This window comes from Canis lupus, chromosome 1, assembly GCF_011100685.1.
Source record: "Canis lupus familiaris isolate Mischka breed German Shepherd chromosome 1, alternate assembly UU_Cfam_GSD_1.0, whole genome shotgun sequence".
Classification (NCBI taxonomy): Eukaryota; Metazoa; Chordata; class Mammalia; order Carnivora; family Canidae; genus Canis; species Canis lupus.
The window spans coordinates 38,075,514-38,096,177 of record NC_049222.1 but is presented as its reverse complement, the minus strand read 5'-3'; the positions used below and the strand labels follow the sequence as shown (position 1 = coordinate 38,096,177).

The following is a 20,664-nucleotide window of genomic DNA, read 5'->3' as shown; positions in this document are numbered from 1 at the left end:
GCAGCCCGGGTGGCTCAGAGGTTTAGCTCTGCCTTCAAGCCCAGGGCATGATCCTAGAGACCCGGGATCGAGTCCCATGTCGGGCTCCCTGCATGGAGCCTGCTTCTCCCTCTGCCTGTGTCTCTGCTTCTCTCTCTCTCTGTGAATAAATAAATAAAAATCTTTAAAAATAAAAAACAGAGCTATCATCTAATCTAGCAATCTTACTTTTGGGTATATAGCCAAAGGAAATGAAAATAGGACATTAGAGATAGCTGTACCCCCATATTCATTGCAGGATTATACTCATTTGCCAGGACATGGGAACAACCTAAGTATCCACCAGTGGATGAATGGATAAAGAAGTTGTAGTGTGTATGTATGTATGTGTGTATATATTGAATATATACATATATATACATAATGTGTATATATATATATATATATACATGCATACATACACACAAAATGGAATATTATTTAACCATGAGAAGAAAGGAAGTCCTACCATTTGTTACAATATAGATGGATGGACTTTGAAGGCATTAAGTAAAATAAACCATACAGAGAAAAACAAGTATTGCATGATATCATTTATATGTGGAATATTTAAAAACAAACACATAAACAAACTCAAAAACAAGTAGAATGGTTGTCAGGGACTTGGGCGTGGGAAAAATAAGGAAAGGTTAGTGAGAAGATATACACCTTCAACAATAAGATGAATAAGGTCTGAAGATCTAAATGTAAACCATAGTGACTATAGTTGATAGCACTGTATTATACAATACAGTTAAGGGAATAGAACTCAAATGTTACCAAAAAAACGCTGTCACCAAGAAAAAAAAAGGTAAGTATGTGAGGTGATAGTTATGTTAATTATTAATAACTAGATGGTAGGGATCCTTTTACAATGTTTATGTATATCAAATCACTACAATGTCCAGTTTATATAACTTAAAATTTAATTTGCCTACTTTACCTCAATAAAACTGGTGAAAAAAAAGAAATTGGATATCAAATTGCAAATCTGTAGGTCAAAACCAAAAAGAGAGTCAGTGGGGGGTGGTGGGGAGAAAGAGAGAGAAAGGGAGAAAAAGAACCCTGAGGAATTTGTAGGTTATTTTGGTTGGTGTGTGGTAGGTAATTAATGGATAGAGGAGTGGCTGCCCAGAGCAGAGGGTGCTTTGAGACAGCATTTAAGAGGGTGAAGTTGGAACAAAACTTTGTAAAACTGTTTTTGCTCCTTTCCTAGGGAGCACTATGGCATCATCATTGCTCCTTGGTTCCCTGCAGAAATTTTGAGGAATGGCCCAGCAGCTATGTGTAAATAGTACAGATTCCCTGCTGGGGTGAGCTAATGAAGACAGATGCAACTGACTTGTCCCCTTAATGCATTTACCATTCTATGACCTTCTTCTCAACCTCCCAAAGCCTAGAAAAAGCCTCTCTCAATGGTGTTTCTCTCTGAGGTGAAACCATGACCAGAAAAGTTGTCTGGTCAAGCAGCAACTCTGAAAGTGATCACGTGCAGCTCTGAGGAGCTTGAGTCTCTCTGCTCTTGGACTAGTTTTTCTCCTCTTGCTTCTTCATTAGGACTGAAGAATAATAGGGTCTGACTTTCAGCCTCAAGGATTTTTTTTTTCAAGATTTTATTTATTTATTCTTGAAAGAGAGAGAGAGGCAGAGACATAGGCAGAGTGAAAAGTAGGCTCCCTGCAGGGAGCCCCATGCAAAACTCAATCCCAAAACCCTGGGATTACGACCTGAGCCAAAGGCAGACTCTCAACCACTGAGTTACCCCTGCACCCCAGCCTCAATCATTTTTACAAGATGGAGGAATTGATAACCCCAGGGAAAGATGAGTTCACAGACCAAAGTAAGTAGACACCTATGAAGTCAAATCACCTAAAGAAAGAAGCAAACTGGATAATCCATACTACCTAAAGCAGAATTTTTTTTTTAAAGAAAATGAAGAAAAGATAAAACAAGAATTTAAAATAATCAGGATAAATATAATTAAGGGAATAAGAGACATGTACTTATAAGGTGGGCTTACTGATCTTCCTTCTATTGAGCAGGAGGGAGAGGACTGGTGAGAAACAGCACAGCAGAGAGGAGGCAGTCATGGGGAATCCTGCACAACCACTGTCTGAAGAGGCAAGAATCCATGACTGAGCATTTCTGGGCCACAGCAACATTAGCAAAGAGAGCTGTTCCTGAGCCATCTTGTTGCTATATTAACCCAGAGATTTACTGACTGGCTAAGAGGATCCTGCCTTATTAATATGAGGCTGTGCTACATGGAGATGGGTTTGGAGGAGGTGTAAAACTGAACTGTGTAGTGGGAATGCCCCATGCAAACTGGCCTCCAAAAAGGCAGAGGCCCACATATCTAAAGAAGATGTCTTGTGGATGACATCTAAAACCAAGACAGGGCCTCAGGGGAGATGCTGGGACTATTTACCTTGCTTCTTCCTTCAGACCCTGTCAGAACAGAGGAGCAAGAGACACTAAGAAGAGGCCAAGAGAAGAGGAGATAAACAAGAATGACAGAATTTTCCATGGATCCTCTTTCCCCGAATCCCAAACACTCCAAATTCCTTAGGACAAGGAAGGGGTAAAAGGACCATATGATACCACATTTTAAACTGTAATGAAAAGGACTGTACTGATCTTCTATTCCCAAAGACCAATATGCTAGGAGACTTAACTGAGATTCTAACAGATGTGAAAGGGGATTCCACAGAGCAGAGGCAGTTGTTGGAGAAAACTAAATTTATTTTATTTGTATCCCTGCAGAGTTTAACTTATTTATTGTACATGTCACTTGGGGGAATTTCTTATAGAATACTTATAGAATTTCTTATAGAAAACTTATTAGTTTTAAAAAGTAAAAACATGGACAAGTTGAATAAAAAACAGGAATATGACTTAGATCAAAATCTGAAAATAAAAAAAATCTTTGAAAATAAGGCACATATAAAAAAAGAATCACAGTTGCTTGCATACTTACTGGCTCAAAGTTGGGTAGTACAACATCTTCATCTCCAATGACAAAAGTCACCATGCTGCAGAGGTGTATGGAATGCCCTATGGGGGAGTATGCGGTGAAAAGCAGCATATGTCTCCTAAAGACAATGGAAAATATATGAGGACCAATGGGCACCTTTGTTGTAGTCCTTGCCTCTATTAGTTGTTTGGTGACAATTTATGCTCAAATGAAGTCAAAGGTTAGTGAGAGTTGAATTCTTTAACACAGACAGGATAAAGACCTTTGAATTAGCACTCTGAAAGAATCATCAGAGATCATGGAATATTATTGTATTACTTATATAGGACATAAAATGGTTACACTGAATGACAAACTTACACATGATGGAGGTATCTTCCCACACTGCAGTCACATTGCAGGAGACTAAGTCCCGATTTTTCCCTACAACAATAATTCATGGTGCTACAGGGCTTTATAGATTTCAGAGTCATTTCATAGTCATTTCCTCACAAATGCATAATTTTATGTATGTTGTTTGTGTCTCTTCTATCAGGTTGTGGTATCATTTAGAGCAGGGACATTCATTTCCCCTCAGTTACATAGCACTTAGCATATGTTCAAAACAAAACATTCATGCTGATAGGTTAGATACTGTGGGGAAACACGTAGATAGAAAGATATATATATATATATCTTTATTATTCCCTGTTCTTGGTTGTCTTGATGGAGGGGTACTCAAAATAATGACTTCTGGGATAATCTCTCTATGCCAAGGAAGGTGGCCCTCAGCTCGGCTGGGCCTGGGCGACCCCCTCTGGCGCTGCCACCTTCTGAGATGGGCCCACCCCAGGTGGTGGGTGTGGGGATGGGGGGGGCGAAGGGGCGTGGTGGAGGTGCAGCATCGCCGGCTGCTCCCCCAAATGCTGCTTGCAGCACCCTTCACCCTCTAATAGCCATACTTAGCCTCAGCCGGAGCCTGGCCTTTAACTTATAAAGTGCAACCTCGTGCTCCACCCTTAGCTCCGGGAACTCTCCATGGACCTTATTTTTATACAAGATTAATAAAGATGTTTGCAAAAGAAAAAAAAAAAATAGGGCCTTATTTTTTTTTTTTAAGTGAGAATCTTTATTTTGACAAATAAGTGCAGTATAAAATATTCGGCCTGAAAAGTAAAAAAACAAAAAAGAAAAAAAGTAAAAATAAATATGTTTACAAATTATTGTAGAAAGAATACAAAAGGGTTAAAATTCTCAATGAGGAAAAACCAAAATGTGTCCAGTTGTATAAAGGCTCTTCCCGTATAAGAAATGGGGATAAAGCTGAAGACCCAGTTTGGTTTCGCTGCTGAAAAATGTACAAAATAACTTAGAAAAACCAGTCGAGGGATCCCTGGGTGGCGCAGCGGTTTGGCGCCTGCCTTTGGCCCAGGGCGCGATCCTGGAGACCCGGGATCGAATCCCACGTCGGGCTCCCGGTGCATGGAGCCTGCTTCTCCCTCTGCCTGTGTCTCTGCCTCTCTCTCTCTATCTGTGTGTGACTATCATAAATAAATAAAAATTAAAAAAAAAAAAAAAAAAAAGAAAAACCAGTCGAGGTCAAACGTTGTGAGCCTACTACTAGTACCTGCCTACATTTGATGTCAGCAAAATTGATAACCACAGTGCAAGGCAGAGCAGGCAGTAGGACAACCAGGAGTTCTCCATCCAGGTATCTATTCTATGTCAACATTCAAGTAAAAGCTGAAGAAAAGCCCTTAGTGAAGTCTGAGCTCTGCATTTGGCTGACCGGATTTCCTCCATTGTGGTGCTCAAAATACTTTATTTGGCCAGCAAAAACACGGAAGAGCCTGGAACAGCTGCCTTTAACAAATTCCTGCTGCCTCTTCCCAACCTTCATGGGTTGGGCCCAGCACCAACCAGCCGTCTTATCAGAAGCTCGAGGTCTGTGTGATGCAGCAGTGTTGGCTGCGCCTGGAAAACCCTATCTGGCCCTATCTCTCTAGGGTAGATGTGAGAAATATTTTTTTTTTGACGTGAGAAATATTGAAGAAGTTCTAAGATTTAATGTTTTCTAGGAATACTGGATGCTTGCCACACATTATTTCAGCCTTTGATTTTGCTGTGGGCTTTGCTTTTTCTTTAAGAGCCATAGCTTTTCATTGATTACATAGGAATAACATGATTGGTCTTGGGAAATCCAGCAAAAATATTTATTTCATCTGAAACAGGAGGTACTATTTTGAATTTTATTTATTAAAATCAAAAAACCTTTTTGATTATGCATATTTTCTTTAAAATGAAAAACATGATCTGCTTAGCCAAGTTAATCTTAATTAAAAATAAATCTACAGGTAAGATTAAAAACAAACCACAGGTTAAAAAAATAGAAACCATAGGGAAAAAAATGCTATGTTTCTCCATTTGTTTTTAAATATCATAGTGCTTCTTGCCAAGGAATATAAGATTTACAAGAAAACAAAAAGATTGTTTAATACATTAATTTTAGGCAATGCTGATTTATTTTATTTTATTTTTTAAAGATTTTATTTATTTATTCATGAAAGACATAGAGAGAGAGGCATGCAGGGAGCCTGACGTGGGACTCGATCCCGGGACTCCAGGATCACGCCCTGGGCATAAGGCAGACGCTAAACCGCTGAACCACCCAGGGATTCCCGGCAATGATGATTTAAGCCATATTCTTTCATAAGAAATTATCGAACTTTGACAATTATGAATCTCCCGAAAGAAGATTCACTGAACAGCATTTCTTCAATGTATTTGTTCATAGAATTATTTTTCTGAAGAATCTTAATAACAGATCTGTTTCTTACAAAATCACTTTAGGAGACAATATCTTAAATCCCATATTGTATGTAGTAGCCAATGGTTTACAAGGCTTCAAAAAATTCTTCATATGGGAAAAATAAAGTCACTCCGTACCCAACAGGCAGGCGAACCACTGTAGCCTTGGTAGCATATGTATGAATCTTCCTAACAAGTTCCCGTGGTTTCAGAGATTTCCAAGAAACTGATTCAGCTGTAAGCAATCCAGGCTCTATGTGGGGGCTGTCTTTTGTTAAAGCTAGGAAGAGGGAAAAATGTTAAAATTTAACTGAAAGTTTAGCTGGCCTTCACAACATTTTAGTAATGATAATAATAATATCAGGAATTAGATGTTTTCTGAAAATACTCGTAAAACCTGGAGAAAATACTCTGGGTAAATAATTATTGGGAATAATACTGAGGTGAGACTCAAGTCTTCCTCTCTGTCCTATTTTCCTCCTCAGAATAATCCGTCACATAAAGAAACAAGGAACAGAAGAGTTAGTAAGAGGACAGACAAGACTGTCTCATAGGAGTAACCCATCACTTTAATCATCTGAGCACAAATCACAATGCCCCTCTAGATGCGGTTTTAAGGAAGAAAAGCACCACACATGGGATAATAGATTTTCCTAAGATAGTGACAAAGCAATGTGGAAATATCCCATTGTTTAATCTATGTTTTTACTTTTAACTCTCAGCTCTATGTGTAGAAATAGCAAATAATGAACAAAAATTTAATTTTAACATTATATGTTCCTCTTAAAATGAATGAAGAACATAGACTATTCCTCATCAGTAGCTAAGACCAAAACACTTTCTAAATTAAAAAAAAATTGAGACAAAACCGACACATGTTATTGTATTAATTTTAGGTGTACCATATAATGATTTGGTATTTGCATATATTTTTAAATGATTACCATGAAAATTTAGTTAACACCCATTACTACACACAATTACAATTTTTTTCTTTTAATGAGAATCTTTAAGATTTACTCTCTTAGCCACTTTCAAATATACAATACAGTGTCATTAACTATAGTGACTCTGGTGTACATTACAGCTTCAGGAATTATTTTACCTTATATTTTTACCCTACTTCCAGATAACACTCAAGCTGAGGATATAAGGGCACAACATGACTTGAAACATCTCCACGCACATAGAATTTCAATGTTTGAGGACATGCTGTGGCTTAGGAGTTATTATTAGTATATATACTAAGCTTAAACCATTAAGTTTGGCAAGTTTACTCAACAAATATTTATTGTCTACTACTATACACTAGATACCATTCAAAACATTGGCTATAACTGGGTGGAAAATCATAGTCCCAGTGATCAAAGTTGGTAGTACATTTAATAGTAAGCATTCAGCAAATATTTATGGTACCTCCACAGTGCCAGGTAATATAAATTTGAATTATAGATAATTGGATTTTGCTGTTTACGCTTTGCTTTTTCTATATGAGCCATAGCTTTTCTTTGATCACGTAGGATAAACATGATTGATCTTGGGAAATCCAGTAAAAATATTTATTTCATCTAAAATAGGAGGTAATATTTTGAATTTTACTTACCAAAAATAAAGAAAACTTTTCATTTATGCATATTTTTAAAGATTTTATTTATTTATTCATGAGAGACACACACAGAGAGAGAGAGAGGCAGAGACACAGGCAGAGGGAGAAGCAGGCTCCATGCAGGGAGCCCCATATGGGACTTGATCCCGGGTCTCCAGGATCACACCCTGGGATGAAGGTGGCCTAAGCTGCTGAGTCACCCGGGCTGCCCCATATTTTCTTTAAAATGGATAATGTGATCTGTTTAGCCAAGTTTATCTTAATTAAAAATAAAACTACAGGTAAGATTGAAAACAAACCATAGGTAAAACTATAGACTGATAAGAAAAAAATGTTTCTTGATCTGTTTTTAAATAAACAGATTTAACTTTAACAAAACAGGACAGAGAATGGTGTTTTATGCATATGTTCAAGGGGCTGGTCTCAGAGAGAAGCAAGAACAGTCCATCCATGAGAGCAAGAGGGAAGGTGACTAGAATTGTGAAGAGCTCCTTATGGGAAGATGAGGTGGGTCATTCCTGATTTTTGTCTATCTGTCCAGTGAAGATAGCAATAAGGTCATCCCCTGAAAATGCAAGAGGATGAGAGCAACGGTTGGGGAAATCTGGAGGTTTGAGATAGTCATTCATGAGGACAAGAGCGGGCAGTGCATGAACCAGGGAACCATGTGCGTGGCCATACTTAGGGGCCCCTTTGAAATGTGTAGCCCTCAGTTGAAAGTGGGGCTAGCTGACAGGATTATTTTTCCTCCAGTTGCATCCAGCTACTCTGATGCACACAGGTAAGGTGTATGTATGCACAGGTAAGAAAGAATGTATGTTTTTCAATAGATTTTAAAAGACCCAAGAATGATGACGTATAGAGGTAGAAAGAAACACAGAGAGACTAGTCATGCCAGAGACATAAACACAGGACTGAACAAGGAGAGGCAGAGGTGGCAAGAGGGAGCATCACCAATGATATCTGAGAAGCAAGAGCATCATAGAAGGTGGTATAAGGGTGACTCTTGTAGAGACTTTGGAGAGGAAATAGTTTCCTATCCAGAGCTTTAAAATCTTGTATTTCAAAAAGAAAAAAAAATCTTGTATTTCCCCTAGACTGAATGAAAGTAAGCTGGGCTTAAGACTATAATTTTCTCATATCTCACTTACCTCCAGATTCTCCCCATCGTACCAATGCAGAAAAGGAAACCAGTAGTTCAATAGGTTTTAGACTATCCACAAATAAATAGTAGGATACACGTTCATCTGAGAACTGCAAGAAATCAGGTGAATCATTGAACTTAATATTTAGTCTATCAATGCTGTATTTGCCACTTTAATAATAATACAATACCTCGTTTATAGAGGACCTACTGTGCTCTAGACACCACAATAAGTACTTTACAGTTTTAATGATATAAAGAAAATCATGCTGGGTAAATGTTGGCAATAGTCTATGGAAGCTGGGTCTATAGGATCTGTGTGAAACTGACTGCTCTGTCAGAGAGAGTCAAAACTCTTCATGAACAAAGTAAAGGAGTATGCTTGTTCCAGAAATAACAAATGGAGGAGACTGGGCTGATGGCTGAGCAGTGCTCTGAGAATGCAGGTTCCTGATAACTTTGGCAGAGAATGGAAATGTCTAATGGGGTTGTGTTAAGGTATTTTATAGGGCAGTATGTGATATAAACACTTTCTTCCCTTTTTTTACAAGATCTTCAGAAATATAGCCATTGCACATTTGTTTAAAGATTTTATTTATCTAATCGAGAGAGAGAGAGAGAGAGAGAGGCACAGGCACAGGCACAGGGAGAAGCAGGCTCCATGCAGGGAGCCCAACGTGGGACTGGATCCTGGGTCTCCAGTATCACACCCTGGGCTGAAGGCGGCGCTAAACTGCCGAGCCACCGTGGCTGCCCTAGCCATTGCACATTAATGCACCAGACTGGATTTTTGTTTTGAAGGTGCAGGAGAGTACTGAGTAAAACCAGAACTACCCTTAAAGGACAGCCACATAAGGGTTACATGAACATGAACTCAATCCATCCTGTATGGGTACTGTTAACATCTATAATCATGGATGAAGAAACTGAAACACAAAGAGAATAAGTAATCTGCGAAAGGTCACAGAGCTTGCAAGTAGCAAAGCTGAGACTCAAAAGTAGGTCTGTCTATTGGCCAGCAACAGGGCTGGTCTTTGAAACTATTGTACTTTTATTGTCTCTCAACTGCTTGCTGTTTCAATGACTGATGGCATAGGGTAAGTGTGTTAAATTAATTTCATTGCTATTATACATTAAGAGCTTTCATATCATTTTACACAATATTTAAATAAACAATTAAAATATGATACAAAAACCTCTAGTGATACTGTGAAAAATGCAACCTTGTTATTTAATCAAGTATGACAAGATTGCTAGAAATGCTCCAGACAACATAAATATGTTTTAAATGATTGCTTCCCCCAATATTTTTCAATAGTAAGCATTTGTCATTTATCTTTTTTGTTTCCTTTTAGCTGCTACATGTTGGTTATAAAGATGGTTGTTTCAAGCACTCAAGTATTCACTCTCTAAAATTATGAAGGAAGCTGAGGGTTGCCAGCCCAGTGTGCGTGCCAGAGGAGGAGTTTCTGCACAGAGCTCATCTGCTGCTATTTTTGAGAGTCTGAGAATTTGGGGACAGTATGACCCTGGAGGTCACAGGGAGGTACCCTGGTCTAGTGTCTGCACAGGGCACCTCTGGGTGTCCCCTGCCCCACCTACATACTGAGCACCAATGGAGCAGAAAGGGGTAGAGAGCATAGAAATGTGCTTTTGTCTTAGGAATAGCATGTAATTCAATAGATGCTAATTGAAATCAAATATAATGAATTTATTTGTGCTTCAGTTATTCATAAATCAAACATTTTTAATGTGAATTTATACAATGAAGCTCAGGATTGAACATAATCAGATGAATCACACTTGGAGATATGAGGTAGCAGAATTTTGCTTATTGGCTGTGTAAGGAATTAAGAATTGATTTTGGGGGATCCATGGGTGGCACAATGGTTTAGCGCCTGCCTTTGGCCCAGGGCGTGATCCTGGAGACCCGAGATCGAATACTACGTCGGGCTCCTGGTGCATGGAGCCTGCTTCTCCTTCTGCCTATGTCTCTGCCTCTCTCTCTCTCTCTGTGTGTGTGTGACTATCATAAAAAAAAAAAGAATTGATTTTGTTTTGTTTAATATAATTACGAATTTAGAAATGCTTGATAGATTTGAAGGTGTTTTCCACTGGCATGATTTAATAAAAAATTTACATAAAAGAAGGAAAAGAGAAGAGATCATAATATATTTACCTTGAATTCTGTTTTTTGAAAGTTAAAGCAATATGAACTTGGCTTGTGAAAAATATATATGTTCCTGAAAAACATTATTTATAACAGGTTACCATTGTCATATGCAACAGACCAGTACTATATGTTAATAAGTTTCTTAGAATCAAATAATTACAGGCAGAGGTAAAGACAGACGAAAAATTTTAAAAATAGTAACAACCTAGAAGAAAAGTGGTTGCCAAGGGCTGGGAGTGGGGGAAATGGGAAGACACTGGTAAATGGGTGCAAATGTCCAGTTATAAGCTGAATAAGTTCCAAGGATCTAATGGATAGCAGGGTGACTATACTTAATACTGGATTGTATCACTGAAATTTACAGAGAGTAGAACTTACGTGTGTCTGCCTCCACCCTCCAAATTGGTAAATGTGTGAGGTGTTGGATGTGTTAACTCAATGGGGAGAATCTTTCACAATGTATATCATTTCATCACCATGTACATTTTAAATATTTTATATTTTTATTTATAAATTATGTCAGTTAAGCTGGGCAAAAAATAATAAAAACTGCATTGAATTAGTTGTCCAAAAGAGACAAACATGATCCCTCTCAGTGAATAAACTATCTTTATTCTGATCAACAAATAAGTGTCTGAGGGTGAGCTGAAACTGGCCTGAGATCTGGCTCTTAATATTCTGTGGACAATCAACTCACCTATTTTTCTAACATTTTTGTTTGATATTAGATCAACACCAGACTAATATTGCTTTAACTCTTTTGAATGATAGCTAAAAATTAATGGTTTACATATCCACTATAACTAATGGACACAAAATATTTATACTCACTGAAAGCATACACAAAAGTCTTCAAAATCCAACCATATTTCTTTAGAAACACTATTATTTATTGTTGCAAACTCCTCCTGTGATTTCTCCTGTGTTGCTGTTGTCTGGCTGACCAAATCTCTTTCCAAACTATATCCTTCACCCTGATGGGCTCCGTCATTCAGCCCAAGTTCCATCAGTTCGTCTGTGCATAGCAGGAAACAAAAATGTCAATTGCACCTATGTTGTTAAATAGGGAGTTCCTGAGATATGGGAAATTATAGAGCAGAGCTTGCATAGTGAAGTCTATTTTTGAATAAAGAAAAAAAAGTTTCCTGAGGCAATCCTTTACATGCAAGCCTCATATATGGGGAGATCCATGCAGAGACACATTTTCATACACTTGGAAGAATTTAATCCTAACTTAAATGGCATAGTGTTCAAAATTTGAAATCGCTCTCACAAATTTGCGTGCCCATTCTTTACAGATTATAAAGTTCTAGCAGAAATTAGCTAGGTTAGGTACTTAACACCTGCTCTAGGCAGACATATTCGTATAAGAGGGAATGGCTCATGCACCAGAAGAAGGTAGAACCTTGGAGAGCTATTGCAATAAATATATTTCAAGAAGCCATTGAACTGCTCCCCACGGTTAATGATTCTGCATTTTATCTTAGGTTGATAAAGTAATGTCATGAAGGTCTTAGAGGCTTCTTGAATTATAATGTTACATGTGCACATGCCACAAACTCGTTTTTTTGGATTTGAGGATTGGCCAAATCTTAGTTTAGGAACTGGGGAATTGGCAATGGTTTCCATGCTTTGATCATCACATGCATGTATTAAAACACACGAACTGTACTTGTGAGCCCTTAATCAGATCATCTTTTATTTGGACTTTAAGCATGAATTTGACAAGTGAGATTATCTGATTTTTCTAGCCCAGAGTAGATTAAATTTAACACATCAGAGGAGGCCCCTGAGAGCCAAGAGAAGGGAGAGCTAAGAGCTGTCAAGAAGCAGAGGTCCCTTTGTGCTTTGATGTTAATAGAAGTCATGAGAAGATTATTAATTTACCTTTTCCAAGGATAACTTGTGAAAGAATATTACTCTGTGAAGTGAAAGGAACACATTAAGAAACCATTTATAAATTCAGCAAAATATGTTAGCTATCTAAAGCACCAATGTTTTTAAGTCAATACTTTCTTTTAATCATTGAAGAAACAGATTTCTGCAAATGTTACTAAAACATGATAAAGCAGAAATTTGTTTTTAACCTTAAAGTTCAACGATGTGAATTTAATTAAATAATTGGCTGAGGGTTTAAAGTTGTGACATTAAAACATTAGAACATGAGAGTTTATTAAATGATTGAGTCTTAAAAGTTAAACTAAAACAATAGTATCCTTAAGTAGTTATTCTACTTGGTATGAAGCACCCGGCATTGTTATGGACTGAATATAATGAGATTATAATTAGCAAGTAATATACAGAATCTAGAAAGGTGGATTTCAAATTATAAAAATGGTTCTTCCAAATTTTAATAGGGAAATTAAGTTGATTTTGCTTTGTGCAACTCTACTTTCTCTGGAACACAATTAAAATATGTGTAAAAGTAAAATGTACAAACTCATACAGACAAATGACTGATGATAGCAACAATATTTTGGGTGATGTAAAGGCAGGTGATAACAGAGCAAAGCTAACTGAGAAGCAAGTGAGAAGCAAGCCCATCCATGACTTAGGGCCCCAGAAATAATTAGCAGGCATCTGAGAAGAAGAGAATGATACATGGACCCATATCAAAATATAGGAATGATTAAGGAACAGATAAATCCCTACTTTGCCCTAATCCTTTCTGGTTTAGCATCTAGCCTTCTTCTGCCTAAACAGGACACCAGAAATTGCTTCATGAGGAGAAATTAAATGAGAAATCTCCAGATCTGGGTTCACAGGTACCGTGGGAAACAAAAAAAGCTACTATGCAGAGAGGAGAGGAATTAAGTGAAAGTCCACATGCTAAACTTTGAGACTTTCAGCTCCTCTGTGCTGCTTGGCTTCTGTAACACGGATGGATAAATGTATACCAAACTCTGTGACCCATTCTACCCCAGGAGGGAGATTAGAGGACTCCTAACTGGAGAAACTGACCAAAGCCAGGGAAAAACCTCAAGGAATCTACATTTGGAGCTAATCCTACCCCCAGATGAAGCTCATTTATCCCCAATTATCCTAAATTAATTATCCTGCCAGCTGACAAGCTTATCATTTCTATAAAGCCACTTCCAATCAGCAGCTCTTTAATGCCATGAATTCCTTAGATATATATGTGTAACAAAGTATCACCAGACAATGAAGGATGAGAGCTTCTTAGAAAGAAGAAGCGTCTTAAGCGTCATCTCGTCTTAATGAGAGCTCTTAGAAACTAAAAATAGGAAAGTGAAATAAACTCAACAGAAAGTCTGGATGACAAAGTTGACACAAAAGACAAAGATATTAACTCTATAAATATTTTAAAAGAAAACATTGGAGAAAGCTTCATGACTTTGGATTTGGCAGTGATTTGTTGGATATGACACTAAACAACAACAACAACAAATGTAAAAATAGATAAATTGGACTACATCAAAATAAAAAAATTCTGTGCATCAAAGGACAAATCTAATACAGTGAAAATGCCACCTACAGCATAGGAGAAAATATTTGTAAATCATGTATCTGATAAAAGGGTAGCATCAACAATAGGAACAACAAAAACCAAATAAACCAATTTAAAAATGTGCAAAGGTCTTAGATATTTATCCAAAGAAGATATACAGGTGACCAACAAGCATATGAAAAGATGCTCAACATGGGATCCCTGGGTGGCGCAGCGGGTTGGCGCCTGCCTTTGGCCTAGGGCACGATCCTGGAGACCCAGGATCGATTCCCACATCGGGCTCCCGGTACATGGAGCCTGCTTCTCTCTGCCTGTGTCTCTGCCTCTCTTTCTCTCTCTGTGACTATCATAAATAAATAAAAATCAAAAAAAAAAAAAAAAAAAAAAAAGAAAAGATGCTCAACATCACTAATCATTAGGGACATGAAGATCAAAAGTATAATGAGATATAATTTCATACCCGTTACGATGGCTACTCTTATAAAATAAAAGCAGGAGTTAATGTTGGTGAGGATATGGAGAAATCGGAAGTCTTGTGCAGTTTTAGTGAGAACATAAAATGAAAAACAGCATGGTAGCTCCTGAAAAATTAAAGTACACTTACCATGTGAACCAACAATTCCACATGTGGATATAAACACAACAGAATTGAAAGCAGTATCTCAAGGAGATATTTGTACACCTGTGGTTATAGCAGCATTATTCACCAAACATCCATTGCTGGATGAATGAATAAACAAAATGTGAAGGATAGATAGATACATAGATAGATACATAGATAGAGGAATTTCTTTCCTTTAAGGCTGCATAATATTATGAATATATTATTATGAATATATAATATTCATATATTATATAGTATAATATATTATGCATATTATTCAGCCTTAAAGGAAGAAATTCTGACACACACTTCAATATGGGATGAACTGTGAGAACATTATACTAAGTAAAATAAGTCAGTCACAAAAATACACAAAAATACTGTAGATTCCATTTACACAAAGTACCTAGAGTAGTCAAATTCATAGAGACAACAGTGGGATGGTGATTCTAAGGGACTAAGAAAGGGGGAATAGGCAACTCTTTATTGAGCATAGAGTTTTCATTTTGTAAAATGAAATAAGATCTGGAGATTGGTTGCCTGACAATGTGAATGTAGTTAAAATTGTACTGAGAAGAAGGAATTCTCCAGGAAACAGAATTAAGAAAAATCATCCAAAACTGAAGAAATCCTTCAGGAAAGAGTATTAAGAGAAATTACCAGAACTGAACAACATGAGTTTCCAGGTTGAGTGGGCTCATGGAACACTCAGCAAAGTTAAGATTCATGCCAAGGCCAACCACTGCAAAGTTTATTCCAATGAAAAGAAGGTCCTAAAAATTTTCAAGACAACAAAGTCACATATAAATGATTAAGAATCCCAATGTTATTTGTATTCTCAAGAGCAATGCTTACATGCTGTATATAAATATTGTAGAATGATACCAAGATCAAGATAATTTAAAATTTGAGGTGCCTAAGTAGCTCAGTTGGTTAGGCATCCAACTCTTGATATTGGCTCAGATGGTGAGATTGAGCCCCACATTGGGCTCCACACTGTGCATGGAGCTTGTTTAGGATTCTCTCTCCCTCTCCCTCTGCTCCTCCCCTAACTCTTAAAAAAAAAAAAAAAAAAAGATAATTTACAAACTCATCACCTAACATAGTTAACCTATTCTACTTTGTGTGTGTGTGTGTGTGTGTGGTGATATTCAGTAAAGTTTTAAAAAAGAAGAAAAAAAGGAAAGCGATGCTTGAAGTTAGAACAAGGGGTTAAGGAAGAACTTCAAAATTCTGAAAGAAATGACTTCTGAACTAGAATCTATATCCCACCAAAATATAAATCAGGTGGAAGGTGGATTATAGACTACTACAAGCATATAAATTCTCATTATTTCCATTTTCTACACATCTTTTCTCCAGAAGTTTTGGAAAATACACCTCTTGAAAATTAGGTTATAATCTAGAAGAAGAACATAGTTTTCAGGAAATAAGAAATCCATCAGGGAGAGACAAAAGAAGGTCTCAAGATGACAGATATAAGGTTGCATTCATTTGAACTGGAGCAAGACAGCAAAGGATTCTGGGGTGAAGGGGTTTGTCTCCAGGAACACACTGGCATTTATAGAACACCTAGTGTTTGTGTGTGCCCAGCAGTCTTTAGAGGAAATTATTATTATTTTTTTTTTTGGTTAGAGGAAATTAATTAGTTTTCTTTCTTTCTTTCTTTCTTTCTTTCTTTCTTTCTTTCTTTCTTTCTTTCTTTCTCTCTTTCATATTTGGGAAGGTTTACTAATGTTTCATAGAAAAGTAATCAAATGGAAAAATGCAGTAATTAGCTTGTACAAAGGCTGTATAAGAAATGCCATTGTATTTGCCTCCACAGTAATAATCCTTACATAGCTAGAATATTGATTCAACAAATAAATCTGGAAGACAGAAGGAAGTGGAGATTTGCCATGGTGAGTGAGGACAGGAGTGCTAAATCCTCATCTTCTGCAATGGATAATATCTAAATTGACCAAGATCAAGAAATAAAAGAACCTCATCATTCAGTAAATATGTAATGGTGTCTGCCATATGCTAGGCATATTCGCCAGTGTTGAGAGAAAAACAGTGTGATGATGATAAAATCATCATCTCTGTCTTCATAAGGCCTACTATTTACAAATAGATACAAATAGATACCAGAAGAAATACAAAAAAATAAAAGTAATTGACTCTCTAGGGGGGAAGACTAAGGCCAATATTGAGGAGGGATAAGACAGATTTATTATTTTTAATAATGTTTTTGACTTTTAAAAATGATTTCATGGAATAGCTTAAAACCAAAGAAAAAATTTAAAAATGTTAAAATCTATTAATTCTTCTTACCAGAATTATCATTTGTTAATCTGCTTTTCAACTAATACTAAAAAAAAAATTTGTTTACCTGTATGCAATGGCATGCCCTCCAAGGTATCTTTTTTTTTTTTTTTTTTTATGGTAGTCACACAGAGAGAGAGAGAGAGAGAGAGGGAGAGAGAGGCAGAGACAGAAGCAGGCTCCATGCACCGGGAGCCCGATGTGGGACTCGATCCTGGGTCTCCAGGATCGCGCCCTGGGCCAAAGGCAGGCGCCAACCACTGCGCCACCCAGGGTATCTTATGCCATCTAGAGAAGTTAGCAAAATAAACTATGGTTCATTCACATAATGAAACATTATGCAACTTTAAGAATAAAGACACTCTTTATGTATAGATATGAAATTATCTCCAGTATGTATTAAGTAAAAACTCCTTTGTTAAATTTTGAATAGAAAACGGGAGGTTAAGGAATATTGCATGTGTGTTTCTCTGAATTTACATAATAAAACCCAGAAAGTGTCCTACAGAGCCCACAGCAGTGAAAATGGAGAAGTATATTAATGGAAACAAGACTTCCTCATGTATGCCTTATATTTTTATTTTTAAAATTTTTTTAAAGATTTATTTATTTGAGAGACAGACTGCATGAGCAAGAGTGGCCGAGGAAATGGGAGAGAGAATCCCAAGCAGACTCTCTGCTGAGCATGGAGTCCAAGCAGGGATTGATTTCATGAGCTTGAGATGATGACCTGAGCTGAAATCAAGAGTTGGACACTTAATTGACTGTGCCACCCAGGCACCCCTTATATTTTTATTTTTGAATATGTGAACATATTACCTATTAAAAAACAAACACCCTTTTACACCTACCACACTAGCAAAAGTTGAAATATCAGGCATTATCAGCGTTGGCCAGGATGTGGTGCAAAGAAAATTCTTATCCAGGGCTGACAGAAGTAAATATTGATACACCTGTATTAGAAAATTGTTTGGCATGTTAAATTGCTGAATGCCCTATGATTCATCGATCATGCTCCCAGATTTATATCCTGGAGAGGGTTTCCTTGTCTAGTGTGTCCCTTGGGGCCCATGGTTAAAATTTCAGGAATTCAGGAAAATGGATGGTTGAAAAAAATTCATCTTTAGTTCAAGTTCAGTATTTTCTTCAGTCCTCAATTTATCAATCCAGGTAAATAGTCACAATGTTATTAGTAATAACTGTGGCCTTACTTATGAAAGAAATCACAGTATCTTACATATTATTACAGTTGTTGCAAACGTCTTAAAATGTCACATGTGTTGATCACTACTCTGAAATTGCAGTTATGAGGCCTGTTGTTAGGTTTCAAGTAGTCATGTGTTACTTGCTACAGATAATCCTGTGACCTGTAGCTGGCCAACCATTTGGCAACTATACTTAGTGGTCATTTCAGTACCAAACAGTGAAGTTATGTGTTCTCATGGTGCTAACCCAAACAGCTATTTTGCTTTCCACTGTTCCCTATCATCAATAATCAACTAATATACAGACACAGATGCACTGTCTTCATTGTGTGTTAATGTTCTACAAAATTGGCAAATGGAGTCATGATACAAAGAAGTTCACAAACCCTGGAACTAAGGCAACTCTCTGAGACATGTGTACAGGGACATGCCAGAATAGTTGTGGTATTACTGCTCATAGGAGTAAGAAACAAGAATCTCCCAATGTTTATAGCAGCAGTATCAACAATAGCCAAACTACGGAAAGAGACAAGCTGCCCATCAACAGATGAATGGATAAAGAAGATGTGAGATACATAGATAGATAGATAGGTATCTATCTATCTATCTATCTATCTATCTATCTATCTATCTATATATCAGATACACTCACTATACACATACACACACGCACCATAGACTATTACTCAGCCAGTGAAAACAACAAAATCTTGCCACTTTCAACAACATGGATGGAGCTAGAGGTAATATGTGCTAAGCAAAATAAGTCAGTCAGAGAGACATACCATATGATTTCACTCATATGTGGAATTTGAGAAACAAAACAGATAAATATATGGGAAAAGGAAAAAAAGAGAGAGGGAAGCAAACTATAGGAGATGCTTAATAGAGAACAAACTGAGGGTTGATGGAAGGATGTGGGTGGGAAACAGACTAGATGGGTGATGGGCATTAAGGAGGGCACTTGTGATGAGCACTGGGTGTTGCATACAAGTGATGAATCACTAAACTCTACTCCTGAAACCAACATTACACTTTACGTTAACTAACTAGAATTTAAATTTGAAAGAGGAAAAAACAAACAAGAAACAATGAATGTAGTCATTCATTAACAGTGTGAAAGATTAAGAAAAAAGTAGGTTGGTTGTATATTAAATTCCTTCAACCAGTCAAATGAATAAACCATGACACACAACAAAAGGCAAATCTCGTAAACAATGTTAAGTAAAGGAAGCCCCAGAAGCATTAATATAAGAGTCCATTTAAATAAAATTATTTAACAATTAAACTAAGGTTATATTGTTTATAAATATAAACATAATTGGCAAAATTAGAAGAGTATGGACTTGATTAACACCAAACTCTGAATAGTAGTTAGGAGATACAATCTGGAAGAGACACAGGGGACTTCTGTAAGGAATGAATATGCCACTTTCTAATTAAAAAGTTTATTTTCATAGTTTTCTTTATTCTGTCCAGATGCATATTATACAGTCTTTTGTGTATATTTCATAATTTAAGAAAAAATATTTTATAATTAAGAATTTTACTAATGGGGCACCTGGGTGGCTCAGTCTATAAAGCGTCTGCCTTCAGCTCAGATCATGATCCCGGGGTTCTGGAATCGAGCCCCATGTGGCTCTCTGCTCAGCAGAAAACCTGCTTCTCCCTCTCCCTCTGCCTCTCCCCATGACTTGTGCTCTCTCTCTCTCAATCACTCTCAAATAGATAAATAAAATCTTCTCTTAAAAAAATAAATAATTGGATCAATAATAAGAGTAACATAGTTACCTGAGATACTGTTCCTGTCAATTGGCTTATGTCTGGCTGGCTAATGATGGTGGTTTCATCATTTTCAGTCAGGGATGATAAACCAAACCCTGAAGGCACACCTTTCTTAATAAAAGATTGTACAAAATGACTAATGGAAAAAAAAAAAAAAAAACTTCTGTTACCTTAATTTCTTATTTAAAGTTACTAATAAATAATTGCAGTTTTTATAGAGGTATAATTGCCATATAAGATTGTATTAGTTTCAGGTGTACAACATGGTAATTGGATACTCGTATATAGTGTAAGATGACACAAGTCTCGTTAACATCCATCATCACACATAGTTGTAGGGTTTTTTTCCTTGTGATGAGAACTCTTAAGATCTACTATCTTAGCAACTTTCTAACATACAATACAGCATTGTTAACTACAGGCATCATGCTGTACATTGGACCTCATGATTTATTTATTTTATAACTAGAAGTTTCTATCTTTTGACCCCACTTTGCCCATTTCACCCACCCTCTTCCTCTGGCAACCATCAATCTGTTCTCTGTATCCTGGGTGTCTGTTTTTGTTTTTGATTCTTTAGATTCCACATATAAGT

General features: G+C 36.9%; 1 protein-coding gene across 3 annotated transcripts in view; it reads right to left on the bottom strand.

Moving 5' to 3' along the window:
• Nucleotides 1-20,664, bottom strand: part of ADGB (androglobin) — a 162,651-nt gene that overhangs the window by 68,136 nt on the left and 73,851 nt on the right. For all 3 annotated transcript variants that reach the window (XM_038526280.1, XM_038526278.1, XM_038526279.1), the window contains exons 13-19: nucleotides 20,076-20,205; nucleotides 12,590-12,623; nucleotides 11,534-11,717; nucleotides 10,709-10,772; nucleotides 8,537-8,639; nucleotides 5,918-6,059; nucleotides 2,996-3,110 (exon numbers count right to left, since the gene is read on the bottom strand). In XM_038526280.1, the coding sequence (XP_038382208.1) occupies nucleotides 2,996-3,110; nucleotides 5,918-6,059; nucleotides 8,537-8,639; nucleotides 10,709-10,772; nucleotides 11,534-11,717; nucleotides 12,590-12,623; nucleotides 20,076-20,205 (772 nt within the window). The remainder of the gene's footprint in view (nucleotides 1-2,995; nucleotides 3,111-5,917; nucleotides 6,060-8,536; nucleotides 8,640-10,708; nucleotides 10,773-11,533; nucleotides 11,718-12,589; nucleotides 12,624-20,075; nucleotides 20,206-20,664) is intronic.